Here is a 20,350-nt window from a genome sequence, read left to right as displayed (position 1 = left end):
AAAATCTTTAACCTTCAGACAATGGAGGTGCTGTGTAGGCCATCATTTGTAATATGGACAAAAAGGATGAGGCAAAAGATTGAAGGACTTGAGCAGAACAAACTCCTGGAAAGAATGCTCTTCAAAAGCATCAGGAAAAACAACTGTGCATCAGGAGGTGCATTGGACACCTGGTTCTTCCACCAAGCTAGACCTGCAGCATCAATATATCCTGTGAACATTTGTTCCCCACTACCAGACACCGCAGAACGCTGACAGCACAGAACAGCAGCTCAGGCTCATTCCAGTGCTCCACAGTCAATATACCTTGTAGACAGGAGCTGGCTGTAAGCTCGCCAGCTTACAGTCCACAGGCCACAGACAGGTACCATACCAAACCTGGCTATTTTTTGTGCTTACTTCAGTTAAGGTAGCTACAGTGAGCCAGTAAAAATAAACAAACAAACAAAAGTAATGAAAAAATGCCCACACCTTTTGCCCTTTAATACACTCCAATCAGAGTGGTACTACTGTTTTAAAGGTTTTACTACAAGCTCTCTCATCCAAGAAAATCTCACCATTTGTTATGAAATGGATCTAACAAGAAAAGCACCAAAATTACCTCATGGAGTCAAGTATTATATAGGGAGATAAACACATAGGTTGCATTAAGTCTCCTACTTATTCCCACTGAAACTACAACATACACACAGACCATAATAACATGCTTGTAAAAATCTGCATGGCTGTCTGGAACGTGGTTTGTATTTCATGTTGCTGTTGACAGTGCTAAAATGCACCACCCACTGCCTCACTGTACTCATATCCACTGTTTTGACCTCCAAAGATGTCCAGCAAGCATTGATGAATGTCAGCAGGTGCCACACACAGCACAGTGAGGCAATGGGTGGTGCATTTCAGCAAGGACACAGTGTCTGACCTCTACCTCTCCAGATTTTCAAGAGCAAATCATAGAATGGCTTGGGTTGGAAGGGACCTTTAAGATCATCTAGTTCCAGCCCCTCAGCTATCAACAGGAATACCTCCCACTAGACCAAATCCAGCCTGGCACTGAATGTCTCTAGACAGAGGGTATTCACAACTTCTCCAGGCAATCTGTTGCAGTGTCCCATCACCTCACAGAAAAGAATTCCTTCCTAATATCTAGTCTAAATCGACACTCTTCCAGTTCAAAGCCACACTCAACCTGTCACTACTTGCCCTTATAAAAGTCCTTCTCCAGCCTTGCTGGAGTTGCATAGCTTATTTTTTGCAACTGAGAAATTGCTCTATCAAATAGTACTGTTAATGCTTTTTGTATCTATTGTAAGTTTCCACGGAAAATAGGAGGCATTACTTTGAGACCAACCCAAGTAGTATGAGGTATATAAGCAGAAATCAAGTTTTACTACACCCTCATCCATGTACTCAACCCCCGTAACATTACAGTAGGTTGCTCCTGAGCAGTCATGGTTCAACCGAGTGCCAATAAAATGGTATTTACAAGGAAACCATTTTATAGCTAAATCAATATTTCCTTTGAAAATGCTCAAATACAGCCTTTATTTAATAATTTCCAGTATGTACCATGAGGCCATACTATAGTCATCTTCTGTAAACACTGCTTTTATTCATGGCTTAAACATATATATAGAATATGTATATAAACAGGTATTATATTGTTAATTAATTTCCTTTTCCATTTATAATTTAGGTCACTTGTGAACTCCTGTGTCACTTCTTGCTTGAAAAAAACATATCAATGCCAAACAAGACTAATATGCTTTAAATAAATCTGGCATCTTCATTTTTGACTGGCATTTTTATTTTTCTAGTAAGAAAAAAGTGAAGATGTAGCTCCTGTTTTTAAGTACAGTGTTTGGAGAAGCTGGAAAAGTCCTGAGTAGTGCATGAAACACTAGAGATACCTAATTTATGTGTTTAGACAGAGGCTCACACTCATGCATCTTTGCTGTAAAAAGCACAGAAACAGTAAAAAGTCTCCTACAAATTAAATTGTTTTCCAGTTCTTCAGAGCTCCTGCTCAACAGTTGATTCAACCAGCTCTTTGATAAAGAGATAACAGAGCTAAATAAGATTATGGGCAGAACCCAAAGCCTGATGGAACTAATTTACAGACATGAGATCAAGTTCTAGCTGAATCCAAATGAATAGAGTAGTTCAACTGCCCCAGGGTCTGGAAGGCATCGCTCTGGTGCCACCTTCCAGCCCTTCGTGCTTTCACTCAGGCACTAAACAAGAAAGCAAACCTAGGAAAGTTCATTTCTATACAACTCTTACAGTCAGCTAGATAGTTGGTTTCTCATCTGATGCAAATTCTACAAAAATGTGTTAGGATGTAACATTTGATAACTTTAACTGATAAAAAAGTTAATTTTTAAACTCACTTCACAAAATTGACATACTTTTATTAATAACTGCTTAACTCTATATAATATGTGTAAAAACTATGCTCCTAGCTTAAAAAAAAAAAAAACTTTTTTTTTTTTTTTTATGACTGATTGCTCAGGACACATTAGGTAATGCTTACACCCAGTACTGTACAGTCCACCATAAGCATAACACATACTTCTGCTGACTAGAAACAAATATTTGCCTTGCTTGCTGTTCAGCTTGCTGCTGTCTTCATCCACTCATGTAAAGTAACAGACAAAACAGAAACACCTATTCTTGATTGGAAGACTTTCCAAGAACAAAAGGATGCAGATCTCTCAGCTTTGTAAGCTCACAACACAGTTGGAAGTTCTCTGGCCATAGGAAAGGATGGGTCAAATTAGACCTCACACCGCCACACTGGTGCTTGCGCCCTGTGACACAGGGCAGCGATCCCAGCCATGCTACATGAGTCCCAAAGGGAAAGTGCATCACCGGGCAGGATGCGGGCAGAAAGGCAGACTGCGGAGCAGATAAGTTTGTACACTGTTTCTGCACAGCAGCCAAGGCTCTGGGTAAGGAATCAGAGAAGAAAAGAGAGATAAAACCCCATCACCCCTCCTTCTAGCAGCAATTAAGGTGCAGTTTCATTCTTAGACACACACTATTTAAATGATGGAGAGGAGGAAAGATTTAAGAGCCAAATCAATCCTCTGATCTCCTACTTAGGTCTGTTTGCCAGCTTTAGTTTCCTACAACCAGGAAATTATTCAAGCTCTGATAATAACTGAAAGAGCAAAACAAATCCCAAAACCCTATGTACATTGGCATTGTTTTAGTTATACCACTTCTAAAGAACTGAAGATCTAAAAGATCCATCACTATAGGAATAACAGCTATCTGGAAAGAAAAAAACCCACAACACAAGAATAAGATTATTTTTTCTTTCTGCTGTTCTGCTTTATCCCAACAGCACAGTTTTATTTTTCTTTAACATGGCTATAACTCATATTTCACATGGCTGAAACTGTGAAAGAAAGATCAGACTACAGATGTACATCTCTGACAACAAAAGAAAAAGCAACATTTAAGTTTATAAAGCTAAATGATAATATTTGTTTCTGCAGAAGTTTTCCAGCATGCTTTACCTTCTAGTAGAATTTAGCCATTATATTAAACAAAGAAACAAGCAACCACATACTAAGCTCTAAATGCAGGGATGTACTGAAGGCTGTCTAAGAAATCCCAAGCACTATGTACGCATCAGCCACCTGCATCACCTTCACAGCAAAAAGCTCTCTTAAAGAATTTGCCCAAAATAAAGCCTCTGAAGCCTTTTCAGCAATAACAAAATAAAATAAAATAACCTGCAGCAAATCGCCCCCAGTCAGCAAATGTACACATCTGCTTTCACAACACTATGAAAATAGGAAAAAGGAATGAAATACCAAATTATCAAGTGCAATCTTACCTGAGTCCAGTATTCAAATATACAAAACTATGGCCCTATTTCACAGCATAAGAAAAATACAATCATTTTACTGAGAAATATGAGCTCTGGGCTTCAGTTTGTGCATCCACAGAGATACACTATGATTTGTCAACTAATTCATCACATTACCATTTCTCAGAAGTAAGTTTGCACAGAAATTTTCCAGCTAAAGTGTTCACTTACAGTGAAAAATAATTTAATTTAAAGACACCCTTACATACTTAATTTCAGATTTTTTTGTTTCTTTGTTTGTTTTGTTGGTTTGGTGTGTGTGTGTGTGTGTGTGTGTGTATGTGTGTGGGTTTTTTTTGTTTTTTTTTTGCAAGCTGTATTCCTGCCAGTAGTGTTTCATAAAACCTCTGATGCACACATACAGAACAGCTCTGTAAATCCAGCAAGACACTTCGTTAAGCCACAACAGCCTGCACGCACTCCAAAATGGCAGCCTCATCACTGCCCGTTGCCATGGCCACAACATGCGTCAGGCTTGCATTTCTTTCCCCCCACTGCCCTGTTTGCTTATGGCAGGCCTAGGTGCTTCCTATTATGGTGCCCGCGGCAGCTGCTGGCAGCGTGCGGCAGGGGACAGAGGTGCTGAAGCATCCAAACATGCTAACTGCCACGCCGGCCGCCTCAAGGAACGTTAATCAGCCTGAAGTGTAACGAGCAGGGCTGGGCTGGAGTCCTTTCGGCTCCAGCTGTCAGTGGCAGCAAACGCTGAACGTGGCTCAGCTAATGCTGCGAAGGGAGAATCCCGGGGAACCACATGCTCAGAAAGCAACGCAAATAACGCATTCTGAAAGATGTCAACTATGTGTCTGTCTCTACCAGTTCTCAGATGCTCCTCCCGAGTGTCAAAGAGACAAGCAATTTAATTCCCATTACAAGGCCAATGCAAAAACGTGTTCCCCATTATCTTTCAACTGCAAATCCAGTGCTTTACAGCTTGTTTTCAATCATTTCAGCTTTAACAGTGGAGAGAACTGGGTCTGTTCCACACGAAGAGGATTCTAAGGGGAGATCACGTTGCTCTCCACAGCTGCCAGAAAGGAAGTTGTACTAAGGTGGGTGCTGGTCTGTTTTCTTAGGTGACAAGTAATAAAACACAAGGAAACAGCCTCCAGTTGCATCAAAAATAGATTAGATTAAACATTTGGAAGAAGGTAAGGATGGATTGGGTCCTGGGCATCCTGATATAGCTGCAATATCCCTGCTCATTACAGGAAAGTTGGACTAGATGACCTTTAAAGGCCCCTTCCAACTCTAAGGATTCGATGCATGAAAAAAGTCTACTGTTTTCATGCTCATTTTTCAATAAAACATGCCTAGAGATGAACAAGTCCACAAGAACAAGTGTGTATTTGGCAGTCTACTTCTTAGTTGCATCTGTTCTAAAAACTCTCTTACTCTTCTGATGAAACACCATTATCTTGCCTTTTCTTCAGTTATTTGCTAAACCCTTCTGTGCTTTCGTCTGTCATTCTTTACTCATGGAGCTACACTACTTTTCCAGTGTCTCACTGACAAAGTTTATAGAAACACTGCTGAAGAGCACAGCCAAAATATCAACTCAGGCGTTTGCCCAAACCAGTGTTGAAAGCTAACAACTGCTTCCTTGGGTCATCAAGTACACGTGAATCATATCCTCACTTAGCAAATTACTCTTCATTTAGATCACCCCTTGAAGCTCCAGTGGGTAACTGATGCATTGTGAAAAATCACTGTTTCTACATGAAATAAATTGTTCAGGGTGAGCTATCTTAGTTTACATTTTATAGAACATCATAAACACTGACACCTTGAGAAAAAAGTAAAAATATTTGGCATCTTAATTTCTGTCTCTTGCCCTAACTTTTTCAGTACTAATTAGTGCAGCACTGCCTTCCTGAATCTATCTAGCAGTGCCAGTGTACAATAAGATAAGGGCATTTCACAATAAAATTCCACCTTATCACTTCAAGAGAACGCTAGTGGTCCTTCCTTTAAATTTGATTTCTGATCATTAAAATATCAATAGCTAGTCATTTTGCTCTTGGCTACTAGAAAAGTCATCCTTTGTACAACTGTTCACACCAAATTGCCAAAATCAGTTTAGGAAAACAACATTACCACTACAGTTGGCAGCATGAGGTTGTCTCTGATTCTGGTTAAGATTATTCCGTTAATGCTGTACAGTTGAATTCGAACATAAAAACATCATACAGTCTAGTTAAATACATTAATCCTTACTTGACCAGGTTCTTTAAATCATATAAACTAATGCATTTGAAAAATACATATCTTTATATCCATCAAAAAACAGACTTGGCCTAATGGATCGGAATAATATTACTGATATAAAAGAATGGCTACAAAGCTGCAGCTCACTATGTATCTCCTGTAATCTATCCATTCCAGAAAAAGTGAACTCTGGTTTTGTTTTGATATGTTTGTATGAATGTGAAATATTTATAAATTTCTTCAAAAAAGCAGTTTCACAGGAAAGAAAGAAGGTAATGTTTCTGGTTAATAGGTGGTGTTCATGAGTGCAAGCAGGCAAAAGCTACCAATAACACATACTAAATTAGTTCAAGAGAATGATGAAGGAGCTTAAAAACCAGCCTAGACTAGAATGTATTGAAATAATTACTACCTTGTTAACATTTTGCCAACATCTAGTGTTGATGAGAGTGGACTGCATTCAGACTTTCTGAAAGCACACTAAGGAGTGATCTTTCTAGCTGGAAAACAAACTTCCATCTGTAAGTGTGTTCAGTGAAGTCCTGCTGCTGAGCTGTGCCATATGGACGCTCTATGTGGACAGCAAACATGAGCACGTAAAAGTGGGAGCAAGCACCTCTGAAATATATTTTCAGTTACTGACTTCAGCAACCACAAACACATCTTAATCACTCGGCATCATATATTCTGGGCTGTTTTAAGGATATCCATGTTACTTCCACACTTTTTGTACAAATTCAAAACTATTTTGAACAGGGAAAGATGGGCTACTGCTATGCAAATCTACACTAGTAAATTAATTGTGAGTCTGGTATTTCTTAGCTACATTAATATAATAAGATGCAAATCAACCAAATTTAACTGGAAGGGCTGCTTTCAGTTTAACTTCTTTCTGTCCTTTTGATTTCCCTCCCCAGCTAAAGCCAATAACAAAAATACACCAATAAACCAACAGCCTTTCCCTAAGCAATTATGAGAACACATTTTAGTTAAATACTTTCTTGCTAAGGAATCTGATAGAAGGGTTCAGTCAACTCAATTTCACTAGCTGATCAATTTCAAAAGCTGCCGCTTTTGCTTGCTTGTGTTTGTTTTTTTTCAGCTATGCACATGGCTGGCTGCAAGTACCTATAACTAGGAATGCTAACCATATTAAGGACGCCATTCATCTGTAACATGCTTTATTCTATGGTATGTCTCCTAAATGTGGGAAGTTTTGGCAGATGATGCAAACCAAGCCCCTTGCTAACGTAACTGAGACAAGAGAATGGTTTCTTAGGGCAGTTTCTTTATGACTGACGTTTCTGTTCACACCACATTCATTGTACCATAACTTCAGACAATAGCAGAAGTTGCCTGAAAACACAAAATTAAAAGGAAAAAAAAAAAGAATTGCCACATCTCTCTGAAATGCTTCATACCTCACCATCTAAATTTGATTACAGCAACACACTACAAACAGGAATTCTTGGCTCTAAACACTGTCATGAGCCATAAGCAGCTACTCATGCCTTTCAGTAGCCACCAACTCCATCTTCATCGTTAAGCAAGAAGTTATGAAGTACTCATGTTTGTAATGCTTTTTCCAATTAATATCTTTTACATAAAATATGTTTCAATGCAATAAGAAGATACATTGATGTTTATGATTTAACTTTAGATAATTAAAAATCTGGAAAATACTGCAGTTTCCAAATTCTCCATTATGGTTAAAGTCTTTTTCCTTGGATGTAGCCATAGTTATTTTCTCCATATGATTTTGTCTACATTATTCTCTATCATTACACTACAAGAGAAGTATCTTTCATTCTGTGGCATTTCCTATTATTAAAGGAGCTGCAAAAAAAAAGTCTGTTTTTGTGATGGTTTAGGCCATTTGCTTATATTTATGGAAAAAAATATTGAGTTATTCATTAATTAAAAGCTAGGCAATAATCCTAGAAGACATTAACAAGCTTAAAAGTATTATAAGAGATGCAAAAATCAATTACTTTTTTTTTCTATAATTTAAAGCAGAGATTGAATCTGCAAGATTATGGGTTTCTGACTTTAAAAAAGTCTTGAAATGCCACTATACTTTATTTATCACTACAGATCAAATCTAGGCTCCTAGGTTTTCAAATCATAACTGCCCTGTTGCATTACAGGGTGATGAGCATGTGCTAGTTCTGCAAAAAAGGGAAGGGGCAGCTCCAAACCCAGATGTTTAGCATGGCCCACCACACTCACTTCTGTCTTTCTCATCAAGAGATCTAGATCTCCAACGGGGCAGGTGTTCCCAAGAGACCTACAGCTCCAAAAATCCTGCTTCTGACCTTAGAAGTGCTGGACTTTCCTCATTTTATTTCTCCTCATTTGACACCACCCTGACAGCCTCTAAGAGGAAACACACACATCACAGATGAAATTTGACCATAACTGAATTGACTTCACTACTCTGTTCTCTTGTTTCCGAGACAATGGACAGGCTGGTAAGTGATAAGGAGGTGCAAGCCATCTGCTGGAGAGCAAGCTTCAGCCATTATCTCCCTGTGGCACAACTTTGCACAGTTTAAAGTGCTGTCTCCTTATTACATAAATACATATATATACACACACACGTATATATATACACCTTGCACGTCACTGCCGTTACCCAAGGGCAAGTCTTCTGTTCTCCAGAAGCATGAGTCCTCTGACTTGGCAGCAAGTAAGGTTGCACACAAGGAGCAACAGTCCAGCCCAGAAGTCTTTGAATTCTTAAGTTCTGGCTTCAGTCCATGAAAACAGAGGAGTGCAGCTGGGAAGGAAGTCCTTCCTCACCTCTACAGTCCTCTTTTCCTCTTTTCTCACTCTGAAGTATAAGTAAAGTTGTGCGTAAATATACATCAATTAAAACTCTGTCTCCCTGGCTCACCACTTTATCAGGATCCCTTCTCACTGTGCAAATGGAAATCCTTGATAATTGTTTTTCCTGATGCTGCATTCAAACAAGCTTTTACTCAAAAACATCTGTCCCCTACTTAATTGTAATCTTCATCAGAAGCAGCACGTTAAAGAGCTAACCAAATCCTTGGATATTCCTAGAAAGGTCTGGGAACGTCAAGAGCCAATTAAACTATCACGTCAATGAGCCAAGTGCTATGGGACTGCCAGACGTTATGTAAGAGGACTGTCACAGGATAAGCTCCATCAAGTTTTTCCACCTTGGTATCCATGCTCTTTACTTCTGAAAAGCAAGGCAGAGTTTCTGTCTACTTTGCAACTATTTAGTCATGATAACAATAAAGTTCTTTGCTACTCATTGCCAGCATGTACTTTTCATGTGCCATAGCTGAAACATAAGAGAATGACTGATGTTTAAATGCTTTTAAATGGATATGACAGCATTATCCTTTCCCCTAATTGGAAACAGGTCACTCTAATCTGTGGCTAGGACAGAAGAGGATACAATTTTATTTTGGCTGAGCTTTCAGATTTGGAAAAATCATGAGACAATAACGCTCTTACGAATGAAATTTCTGAAGACAAGGTTATAAATGGGAGACAATCTGTTACGAAAGATGGTGCTGACAATTCGAAACAAAGACAACACTGACAACTAATCTGTTAATAAACGATCGAGCTACATCAGCTACTTTCATCAGTTTTACAATCAACTCATCCAGGCTCCCATAGAGTTACTTACTGGCTACTGTGCCATCCAAGCTTTTCTACAGAATAAAACACAGGGATGCAGGCAGCAGGAGCTCTTTCCTGCCACTGGGACACCCATCAGTGGTAAAACAAAACTTCTGTTTGAACCATGTCAGGGAATTTATACAAAGCCCATTATTTCAGCTAAGTGATTAGTTTAGCTTCCCTCTTCCCTTGGATATTACGTTAACTGGCTCCCTATTGCCTTTGTGAGCCTTTTAACACGGCAGAGGAGGAAAGGAAAAATTCTTTTTAGCAGCAGGAAAATGCGATTATAAACAGTTCTAATTGGCAGGGGACATGAGGAGGGAATGTGAAAAAAAAAAAACCAAAACAGAAACTGTGCATATTTCAAGTTGCCTGTTTCCTTCATGAATAATCTTCATTTGCTCTAAATTTTTACATCTTGGAAACTGTATTTTTTTAATAAAAAATCATTTAAATTTCTGTCTGAACATAAGTAACAAATAAGGACCACAAACATTTATATAACTACTAACACCTACAGTCAGTGTTACATTACGGTAATCCTCAGAAAGTAGATGGTAGGTAACATTGATGCTCTAGTCATCTTCACTCAAAAACCTCAGGAGGATTTGGACTAGCAGCTAGCACCAGGAACTGTCTGTAAATAGACTTCAGCTTTAATATGGGAACATCTTCACATACTGGTGCACACACTGAGCAACATAAAACAGTCCACATTTTAAAGAGTATTTTCATAGTCATCATGGTCAAACTAAATTGTCTTCTCAGCTTTGATACCTACAAAAGATTCTTGAAGAAATCACCTTTACATAAGCTTATACAGTGGGAAAGAAACCTCTGAAATAATCTTTACATTAACCTCCGTGGATCTTTTCCACACTCTTGCTCATGGACAGTTGTCAATAAATCCTGCAAAAAAATCTGAATTTAATTTAATTTGCAGTTAATCTTTGTTAACTGCAACAAACTCGAAATTCAAACAAAAGACTAAACACAATCTGAAACTTTTCCATTTCAAACTTCAGGCACCAGAAGCAACACACTAGTGATGCTTGCAAAAATCATGATTATAGAAGTGAAAATATATTTTTGCATATCAGTTTCATTTTAAGTATTCATGTCTGACTGATTTACAATTAGTGCTGTCCAGTGGAAAGCTGTTGCTGCATCTTTTTACTGGCTGACACATTCATTTGTTGTCTGTCAGAGTAGCAGCTGGAAGTCCAAATCCAAAGTCATGGACTTAATACTGAAGAACCACGTGTTGGAAAAAGACAGTTCTTCTCCCATTCCTCCCAGTTTTTCTCCCATTAAAAAGGTGACATTTTCACCTATGACATTTTGCTTTTATCTTATAAGGCAGAGAAAGGAAGCTAATCATAAAAAAAAACAAAATAGTGAATTACATTATATATGTATGTATATATAAATATATATATTTATATATATACGTATATATAAAAAAAATTTGGATCAACTTGCAACCTTAATATTTTAAAAAGATTACCTGCTTGTACAAACATAATGAAAGTTAGGAATCACAATCGGCAAGCTAATAGCCCTATAAACACTATAGTTTTCAGAGATATCACTCACTGTTAACAGAAATATTTCAGGTTACTATCTCTGGAAATAAGAAGTTACACAGGGGCATCTGATTATTCCTTGGGTCCTGCCTAGAGTGACCCCAATTAGTAAGGCATTTCCTCAAATTAATTTAGTTCTGTTCAAACAAATATCACAGATAAATAAATAAATAAATAAACATTGATAGAAAGACAGTTCACAGATGGTAGCCGAGAGCTTTTCTCTGTTTTGTTTGTTTTTTTTTTCTCCAATGCTATAGGTAGCCTTTACATGTTGGGCAAAAGCTCTTACCTAGAAAACAACTCAGCTCCTCTGCCACTCCTGTTCATATAAATAAACCAAGTTAACAACAATGAAAATGCTATAATAAATATTGCAAGCTACTTGTTAAAGAAAACCAGATAAACGAAAAAGCAAACATGGTGAGAAACCATGCTTACACACCCACACAGTGACCCTTTTCCTGATTTTCTCGTGATTTTTACTCTTGGTATAAAGAGTTGGGTAACCCTGGATATTCCTGCTGGTCTGTGTTTTATTTACTCAGCTACCATTCTCCATAAACTAAAATACTATCACTTATATATACACCTTGCAGAGATGTTGCAGTTTGCAGTTATGTTAAAAAAGGATAACATATAAATGGTATTGTATAAACGCTGAATTTACTTTAGTAATCAAGAATGAATTGATTCTTTAGAAAATCTAAAATTAAAATCTTCCTGCACTGAGTTTTCTTACATTACTGCATAAGCTCACTTATTTATATTAAAAAAGAGTTCATACTATAGTTAATATGTGTTAGTATATCAGAATTATATAAAAACATCTGAAAGATGTCACAGAGATTTTTATACAGGGGAGAAAGATTTTCTGAAAAGGGGGAAAGAAAAAAATTCCCTTAGGAATAGAGTATAACCTCCAAAACTGGAGGGTGGCTATTCCTTGCCAGTACAGTAATATCAGACTCTTCCTACATACTGCAGTGCAAAATACTATGTAGGAAAGTGCTTTGGACATGTACATCCATATTTGATAGATCAAGCAGACTGAGGCAATACATTACTGCAATACAAAATTCCAGTTTTGTTATAAAGCTCAGCATCACTCTTACTGACTGACTCTCAGAGTAACCACAACAAGGTTCAGTGCATATCACCCTCATCTGCACAATGCTATATCTGAAATAGGACAACAAACTTTTTCTAAATCACATTTTCCTTTCCATTTGAACAAGCATGCATGGAGAGCTTACCCAAGGAAACACAAGAAAAACAGTATTAGATGTAGCTGTTTGTCAGAGAACTGGGAGAACTCAAGAATTCACTCATAATCAGTTGTCTTATACCAAAGCTACCTTGTTCTTACTGTTCATAACATACACCACATGTCTGCATAAGGGAGATAACAAACAAATACGCAAGGATTTGGTGAAATAGTGGTGATACAAACATAGAAAGGACACTGGCAGGCATTCAGACTTGTCAGTAAGATAAGAAAGGCCCCAAGACCAGCTATGATCATACACCTTTTGGAACAATGCTAATTCTACCGCTGGATTCATGAAGTGCTGAAACAATTCCAAGACTCCTCGCTTTGTACCTTTATGGCACTTACCCAACATATCCAGAATAATTATATCTTTCAACTGGCAGTGAAATCTGAAAACAGTTCTGAGAACAGGGCAACTTTTAAGACAGACACTTAATTGCCATTATGAGCGTCTAAAGACAGGGGAAGCACAAGGAGCAATAAAGAAACAAACTGGTTTTATCACAGGACAAACTGCTCAGGAGCACTAACAGCCTGTGTCTCACCTACAGCTAGGCTCCAGACCCAGCTAAGAGGAACGGGTTTTTGGTAGGGGAAAACAAAGGGGACAGCAGCTTTCAAAGGAAGCATGAACTGAATCAAAAATGCTTCCAATTATCTGATTTAGGAAAAAAACAAAAAACAAACAAAAAAACACTAATTTCAACTATAATGGTTACATAAGACATCATTCTTTCTCATTTTACATATTGCTCCGTAAATACTTGAGATATCTGCTAACAAATGTAAAGATAAATTCTGAAGCAAAACAGCAGGCTTACTAATTTGACTTCAGAAATTTACGCCAGCAACATAGCTACATGTTGTTGTAAACCAAAATCACAAAGGAAAGCATGCACATGAATGAAGTGCAAAACTGCAGAACAGGCGAAAAGAGTTTCCATGCACAGCAGCACCCAGCACCCAGCACCCTCCATGGGCACCGTGAGCTTCAAAGAGAAGCACATCTCTGACCTTGCTATCCGTGCTGGCAAGTAACAGACGTACTGGCACGGACGGCAGTTACGTTGGCCATCAGCTCCGTGTGCGTTCCTCCCGAGGACGCCGCGTTAGGGAACACAAGCACTTCTATTTACAAACGAAACCCGGCTGGTACTGCAGGCGGAACCAAGCGCTCCCTGCCTCCAACACACCTCGCGTCGCCAATTCCCACGCACTTTCTTATACCAGGTCTCCAGCTCGCGGTGGGACGAGCGTGAAACCCATCAGACCAAAGCCGGCTTGCGCTGTGACAGCGCACAGGGTGCACGCGTGACTCCCCCCGTCCGGGCGCATCTCGCAGCACGCCTCCGCCTCACGGCAGCGCCCGACCCCGCGCCCCACGCGGCACAGCGGCCCCTCCTACGGGCACGGCGGGGACACGGGCACCGCGCCCGGGGCGGCTCTTACCTTGTTGGAGGCCATTTCGCTGACGGAGTGCCTGGTCTGCAGGGTCTCCAGCTGGTCCAGGCACCAGTCCAGCTCCTCCAGGGTCTCGCTGGCCAGCTTTTGGTAGGCTTCCTCTGCGAAGAGACAGGGAAAGGCGTACTGAGTCCTCAAGCGCTTCACGGGGCTAACAGCGAGCTCCAGCGCGCCCATCCTGCCTCTCTGCCCGGTGCCCGCACATGGGTGCTGCTCCTTCATATTGCCAGCCCGGACAGGAGGACCCCGCTCCGCGCAGGGCACGGCTCCCCGACCCGCCGTCACCGGCGCGGCGATCGGCAGCGGGAACCGAGCGTTACAACTTTCCGCTGCCCGGCCCCTCCTCGCCCCGCAGCACCACCTCCTGGCAAGAGCGCCGGGACCCGGTCCCAAGCACGGCCCGCGGGTGGGGCGGTGCGGGCGGGCTGAATCACTGCTTCCTGCCTCGGTGGCCCCGCGGGCGATCCGTGCCGCCGCTGTACGGAGCGGTGATGTTTGTCACCTGGGCTGGGGGTGTCGCGGAATTGATTGACTAACTGGTCGACTTGGAGAGAGCGTGAGGAAGTGTGAAAAATCAGCGTGAGCGCTCTGCCCGGCCAGAGCAGCGAGATGCCGAAGTGTGCCCAGCAGCCTGTCTGCCTGCGTGTTTGTGTGTAAGTGGGCTGTAAGTCGGGTGAAAGTTTTGGAAATGGACCCACGTGAAAAGTTCTGAAAACTGACCCAACAACGGTAAGGAGGTTTAATCGCAATCACTATTTCAGGTTGCAGCTGACTTCCTAAAACCCACAAGTGTTGCAGAAAGGGGAAGACATCCCCTCCGTCAGCAGCTGTAGGTATGCAGCTGCTAACAATCCACAACTGCAGTACGACCTCATCTACACAGCCCAGGTACTTGCTTCCTGGGATGCAGCTGCTGAAGATGCTCCTTCACACTGAGTGGAGAGCAGCTGAACACATTTCAGACCAGGCACGATGCTGTGTTTCAGAACATCCAGTTCTGAACATCCAGTTCTGAAACTCCTGGCATGCATGCTGCTGGATCAGCTACATGCAAACATACCTCCAAGGTACAGAAATGTTTGTCCAGTGGGGTGGTTATTCCCATCTAACCTATCTACTTGCTTCACAACAAAGTGACTTTTTTTTTAATCCCCACCCCCCTCCTAACGAAAAACAAATCAGGCAAGCAAGTTACTAAAACTTCTTTTAAAAATAATACATTCCATCATGGATTAGTTCACAATAGCTCAGTGCATTACTATTCAGCATCTAGGATACCAGATTTGTAAGCTTCCACATTGGACAGCACATGCTCCAGACCTTTGGGTTCCTTCAAAGCTGTTGAACTTTGCATAACTTTGGGCTGGTTCAGAAACACCTCAGAGTTTTGAATAATGTCGGTTTCCATTTGGCAAAAGGATAAGTCTGGATTGACATTAAGTGGCAGAAGCATTTAAAGGAAATGCTGCAGTGCTTGCCCACACCATGATTAATCTGTCACCTCAGCAAATAGGATGCTGATATGCACCAAACCCCATTCCCACTGAATTGTGAATACCATATTTTAAACATGTCGTGCTTACTATAATTGCTATATCTGATCTAAAAAAAACCACATGGTACATCAAGTCAGGATTCCCCAGAATGTTTATCCACCAGAACGGAACGTGTGAGTGCCTGAAGTGCAGCAGACACCACAGCTCCCAGGCATTGCACATTATTTTTGAAGAGTGGTAATTGCAGCTTGTTCTTGAAATTGACCTCACAGTGCAGATTTCATCAAGATCCATACTGGAAACAGAAATCACTTTGTTTACAGTATGTTTGTAAGTGTGTTGTTTTAAATGCTTTTGATGAAGTGGAGAGGAAGTTAACATATGCATAGTTATCTGATGACCTTATGCAATGATTTCATTGAGGATAACACACATAATGAAGTGAAGAAAAATGCATCTGTGCAAAGCTGTTTTGCTGCTAGTCTGTGGCCTGACCTTCATCAGTTCTTGAAAATCAGATTTTGAGAAACTCGTGTTTTTCTTTGCAAGTAAGTATTGTAACACTGTCTGAGATTTTTTTTTCAAGGAGTATGAAAGCAACAGAATGAAGGATACCACAGGTAAAAAAAAAAGTAATAAAATGCACACTTTGATATTTATTTTCAAGCGTAAACTTCTTGTTAGTAAAAAAAAAAATTGCAACAACATATATTTACAACACCACCTGGCATTTAGGAATCTTTACACAGTGTCTGCCTTCCCAAGATAACACAGGGCACATTAAGGGCCAGAATCCATTGCCCACAAAGCATTCGTCACCCGTGGACTTACTCACAGCCTCCTGAGCTGACTCCCACATTCACAAGTGTGATAGAAACTCTAAACAATGACAAAAGTCCTCATTAAACAAGAATCCCCCACTGCTCCAGCACTTCTGAAGAGCAGAACAATAAGGAAAGACTTCCTAATCAGTCCTGAAGCACTAATCGAAGCCCACACTGTTGTTACTTACAACGGTGGAAAATGCTGTCTAGGTTAACAACTTTTCAAGTATAACATCTCATCACCACTACACTAAAAATAATTAAAAAGTCATCACCCATGCACTTCTGACTGCCTCACAACATTGTTTCTGACCTCTCTGTTACCTCTAGGGAAGCACCCTGAACTGACTTCCAGGCAAGACTGATAATACTGATCAGTTTTTTGGCCTAGGCACTTGAACAAGCTTTAACTTTAGTAAATGACAATTTTCAGACATTTCAAAAAAAATTTTTTTTGTAATTAATTAGGTTTTAATAAGAGGGGGAGAAATACAGTTTAACACCACTAGCTTTAAAAATTTGCATGCTACTTTTCGTATGTTTTTAGAAAAAAAAGGAAGTGGCAGCAAATGTTCTCTTCACAGTTCACAGATTAATTCAAACAATCCCACCACACGTAGCTTTCAATATCATACACAGCTAAAAATAAAAATAAAAAAATCTAGAGTTTAGAAAAAAGGACAAAAGCATGTAATGCTGCACAAACATCTTTTTTAAAAAAGGGTGTTCCACTGTCTGTTTTTGTAGAAGACTTGATTCTTAGCACAGCTCCTAACACAACACTAGAAATAGCTGTGCTTTTGTTGATACTCTTCTTTGGGAACTACTTCTGAGAAAATTGCCGTATTACACTTATTAGGAATGATATCCCCTTTATTCAGTGTTTCATCATGGTTTCCATATACAGCATACTTACATTCCTAGAGAACAAAAAGCAATGCTACATTTTTCTATGAATTCAAGTACCATTCTAGTACCCTTCTCAGTACTTTAAGTAATTTCAGCATAGCACAAGGAAAACCTGAGTACAGATTCTTCTTTGTTGTCTGATCAGTTGGGACTGAGTGATGCAAAGAGGCTAGAAAAGAGTTGACTTAGCAAGCACACAGCTCAGGGCATTCACGACTGTGTTGCCTTAAAAAAGGACGTCCTGGGGGCAAGACGTGGTGGCAGCTAAGCAGTGGCATGCTCCAGATGGGCTCAGCATGTGTATTGTCTTTTCAAGATGCTGGTGGAAACTCTGAAAACCTCCAGACTATTCTAAATAATGATGAGCTCGAGATCTCCCATTAGACACAGGCCCTCAATACCTTACCTGAGTTTGCTGACCACCTTCCTGATCTTGTGCATAGTGCAAGACTGAAATTTGGAACAACAAAATTACTGCAACAAGGATTTCAGTTAAAAAAAAAAAAACATTCCCTCGTTAAAAGTAAGAATTGTTCTGTAAATGAGGATGTTAGTACTTTGTAGCCTTAACTGATGGCATATATATTGAGGTGTCTTTGACGTTTTAGTCTCCTGCTATTATACATAGCCATATTAACACTGACTCAGCATAGAAATTGCATCCATTTTCATAGTCACCCATTTCAGAACTGAAAAAAAAAAAGTTGCATTTACGTATTACTGAGAAATTCTTAAGTATTGTGACTCAAAGGCTTTCTTTGTGGAGTGTTCACGTACAGTCATGTTGCTGACCAGATGAGATTATGAGGGATATTTTGTTCAGCAACTAGAAATCTGGATGTATCCCCTCACAATCACAAGTAAGACAGAATACTCTAGATCAGATTTTGGAATGATCATCTGGGCAGACAGCTGCAGCAGATTTATCAGAAGCTTTTTTGATGTTTCTGCTCTAAACACTCACTTTCTTCCATGCCAGAAATGTCTCCGAGTTTCTATTCTTGTGAAGAAAAATCCTTCGTACGGTTTAGTAGCCTTACGCACTGACAGTGTCCTGAGGACCAGAACCAGTCTTTCAGAGTAAAGTGAGCTACCAGCGGGGCTACAGTGGGGCTATCCCAGCATACTGCTTTATACAGTGTCAGTAGCTTCTGCCTTTGACTATGGAAATCACCCTATCTTCTTGAACAGAAAGTGCTGTAACATCCCAGAAATAATAATAGCAAAGTGAAAAAGTCCAGTTGTGCACAGTTTGTCAATACACTTGATTACTTCTGTGTCACAAAAATTAAACTACATATAGAGAAGCACTTTAAAAAAAAAGAAGAGGGCATAAAGGAATTCTCACTTCTATTTTCATAGGGCAAAAAAGTGCTTTTTAGCCAACTTCTTGTCTTTCTCTCCTGGTATCATAGAACTTCATGTATGCTATATAACAATCTATTTATACCACACACTGCACATATTATAGACAAAATCATGAATAACACATGTATATTCTTACAAAATAGGTAAGTAGTTCAGAGTAAATAAGATACATTTGACTCTTAAAAAATATGGAACCACATAATCAGATTCTCACTATGAAGTTAGGTTCCATTGGATGGAGATGGGGATTTTACTTTTAGTTGTTTTTTTTCTACTTTTCTTTTTTCTTTTCTGTTAAATATTTGGTTTGCTTCTTAGAAGAAGCATTGGAACTAAATCACTCATATAATTTGTGGTGGAGTCTCTAAGTATTTCTGCATTAATTATTTGAAAATTCATCCCAAGATACAATTTTGCAATGCCAGAGTAGTACAGAAGACTATCAGAAAAAACATCCTCTCACTGAAGCCAAGCAAGAGAACTTTATATGTACATCATACTACAGTAATTTACTGGTTTAATGACAGAGTGCATCGAAATGTTTGCAGTGTGATCGTTTGTTTCAACTTCTAGTTTTTATCAAAAATCACACAAGGCCAAATGAACTTCTGCTACCATACCCCTCCATTTATACATTCTCTGTGCTCTTCTCCCCTCTAGCTGCTTTTAGCAAAGAACCATGTCTTCTTACTAATACGACAAGAATGTTTTTACAGTTCTGCACTGCCTATAAGAACCTGTCAAAGGAACACTTGTTCACTGGCAAAAGAAGGAACAAACCTTGCTCAAAATAAAGAGGAAAGCTTGTCTGATTTCTTCCACTGGCATTGCAGCAAAACATCCCCTGCATGCATTTTTATTGTTTCTTTTTATGAACAAACTACATTTTGAGAAAAAGACTGTACCTTTTAAAATTTCTTACTTTTCCCCCAAAGTTCTAATTGGGTTCATTTTAAAACTCCTGGACATGGAGTCCAGTACTGGGTTTATTTTCCAGACTGTTTTCAAATCCTATTTCTTTTGTCTTACAAAATCTTAGGTACTGGTTCCTCAGTATCAGCTTCCCCTACAGTTTGTATCTGAGCACTGTACTGTTGTTGTTTCAACATAATGAGAGAAGGGACAGATTTTCAAGGTAGAACAAAATTATATTAGCAGTTGAGAAAATAAAAGCCATTTTGGCAAAGTGTGATTCAAGTTGTCACACTTCCATGTTTGCCTCTCTATAATAGTGTCTGCTCCTAGCAGCAGAGATCAAAGGATATTATGTTGTCCTTGTGAACATTTTTCTGACAAGCTCAACTTTGCTAGATTATCTCTGGCATGAGGCTGAGAACAACAAGAAATACAAATCACTACACTTACGCATGGAGAACTTCGCTGACAAGAAAACATACTAACACTTCTGATTTCCTACTTTCTCAATGCATGTAATCAGAACACGAAAGAATAGCTTGAATTTTTGAAAAAAAAGAAAACAAAAAACAAACAAAAACAAAACCAACAAACCAAGCCAAATCATGCCAAAACAAAACAAAAATACAATTCAAGCCCATTAGAAACCATAGACCACTTTTCAGCTGTTTACTTATGGTTTTCTCTGAGATTCCAATAGCTTCAAAACTCAGGAACTCTGAGCTATCGCAAAATCTTTATAACCAACTGAAATTTGTTTAGAATGTGCT

General features: G+C 39.5%; 1 protein-coding gene across 5 annotated transcripts in view; it reads right to left on the bottom strand.

Moving 5' to 3' along the window:
- PDE4D (phosphodiesterase 4D) overlaps nucleotides 1–20,350 on the bottom strand; it is a 563,993-nt gene that overhangs the window by 31,346 nt on the left and 512,297 nt on the right. For 4 of the 5 annotated variants that reach the window (XM_065739842.1, XM_065739845.1, XM_065739843.1 and 1 more), the window contains one exon: nucleotides 14,057–14,169. The exons of the other annotated variant lie outside the window; for it this stretch is intronic. In XM_065739842.1, the coding sequence (XP_065595914.1) occupies nucleotides 14,057–14,169 (113 nt within the window). The remainder of the gene's footprint in view (nucleotides 1–14,056; nucleotides 14,170–20,350) is intronic. 5 annotated transcript variants of the gene reach the window in all.

This window comes from Cyrtonyx montezumae, unplaced genomic scaffold (assembly GCF_038088225.1).
Source record: "Cyrtonyx montezumae isolate F1298 unplaced genomic scaffold, pur_monq_1.0 scaffold_25, whole genome shotgun sequence".
NCBI lineage: Eukaryota > Metazoa > Chordata > Aves > Galliformes > Odontophoridae > Cyrtonyx > Cyrtonyx montezumae.
This window is presented reverse-complemented; position numbering and strand designations above follow the sequence as displayed.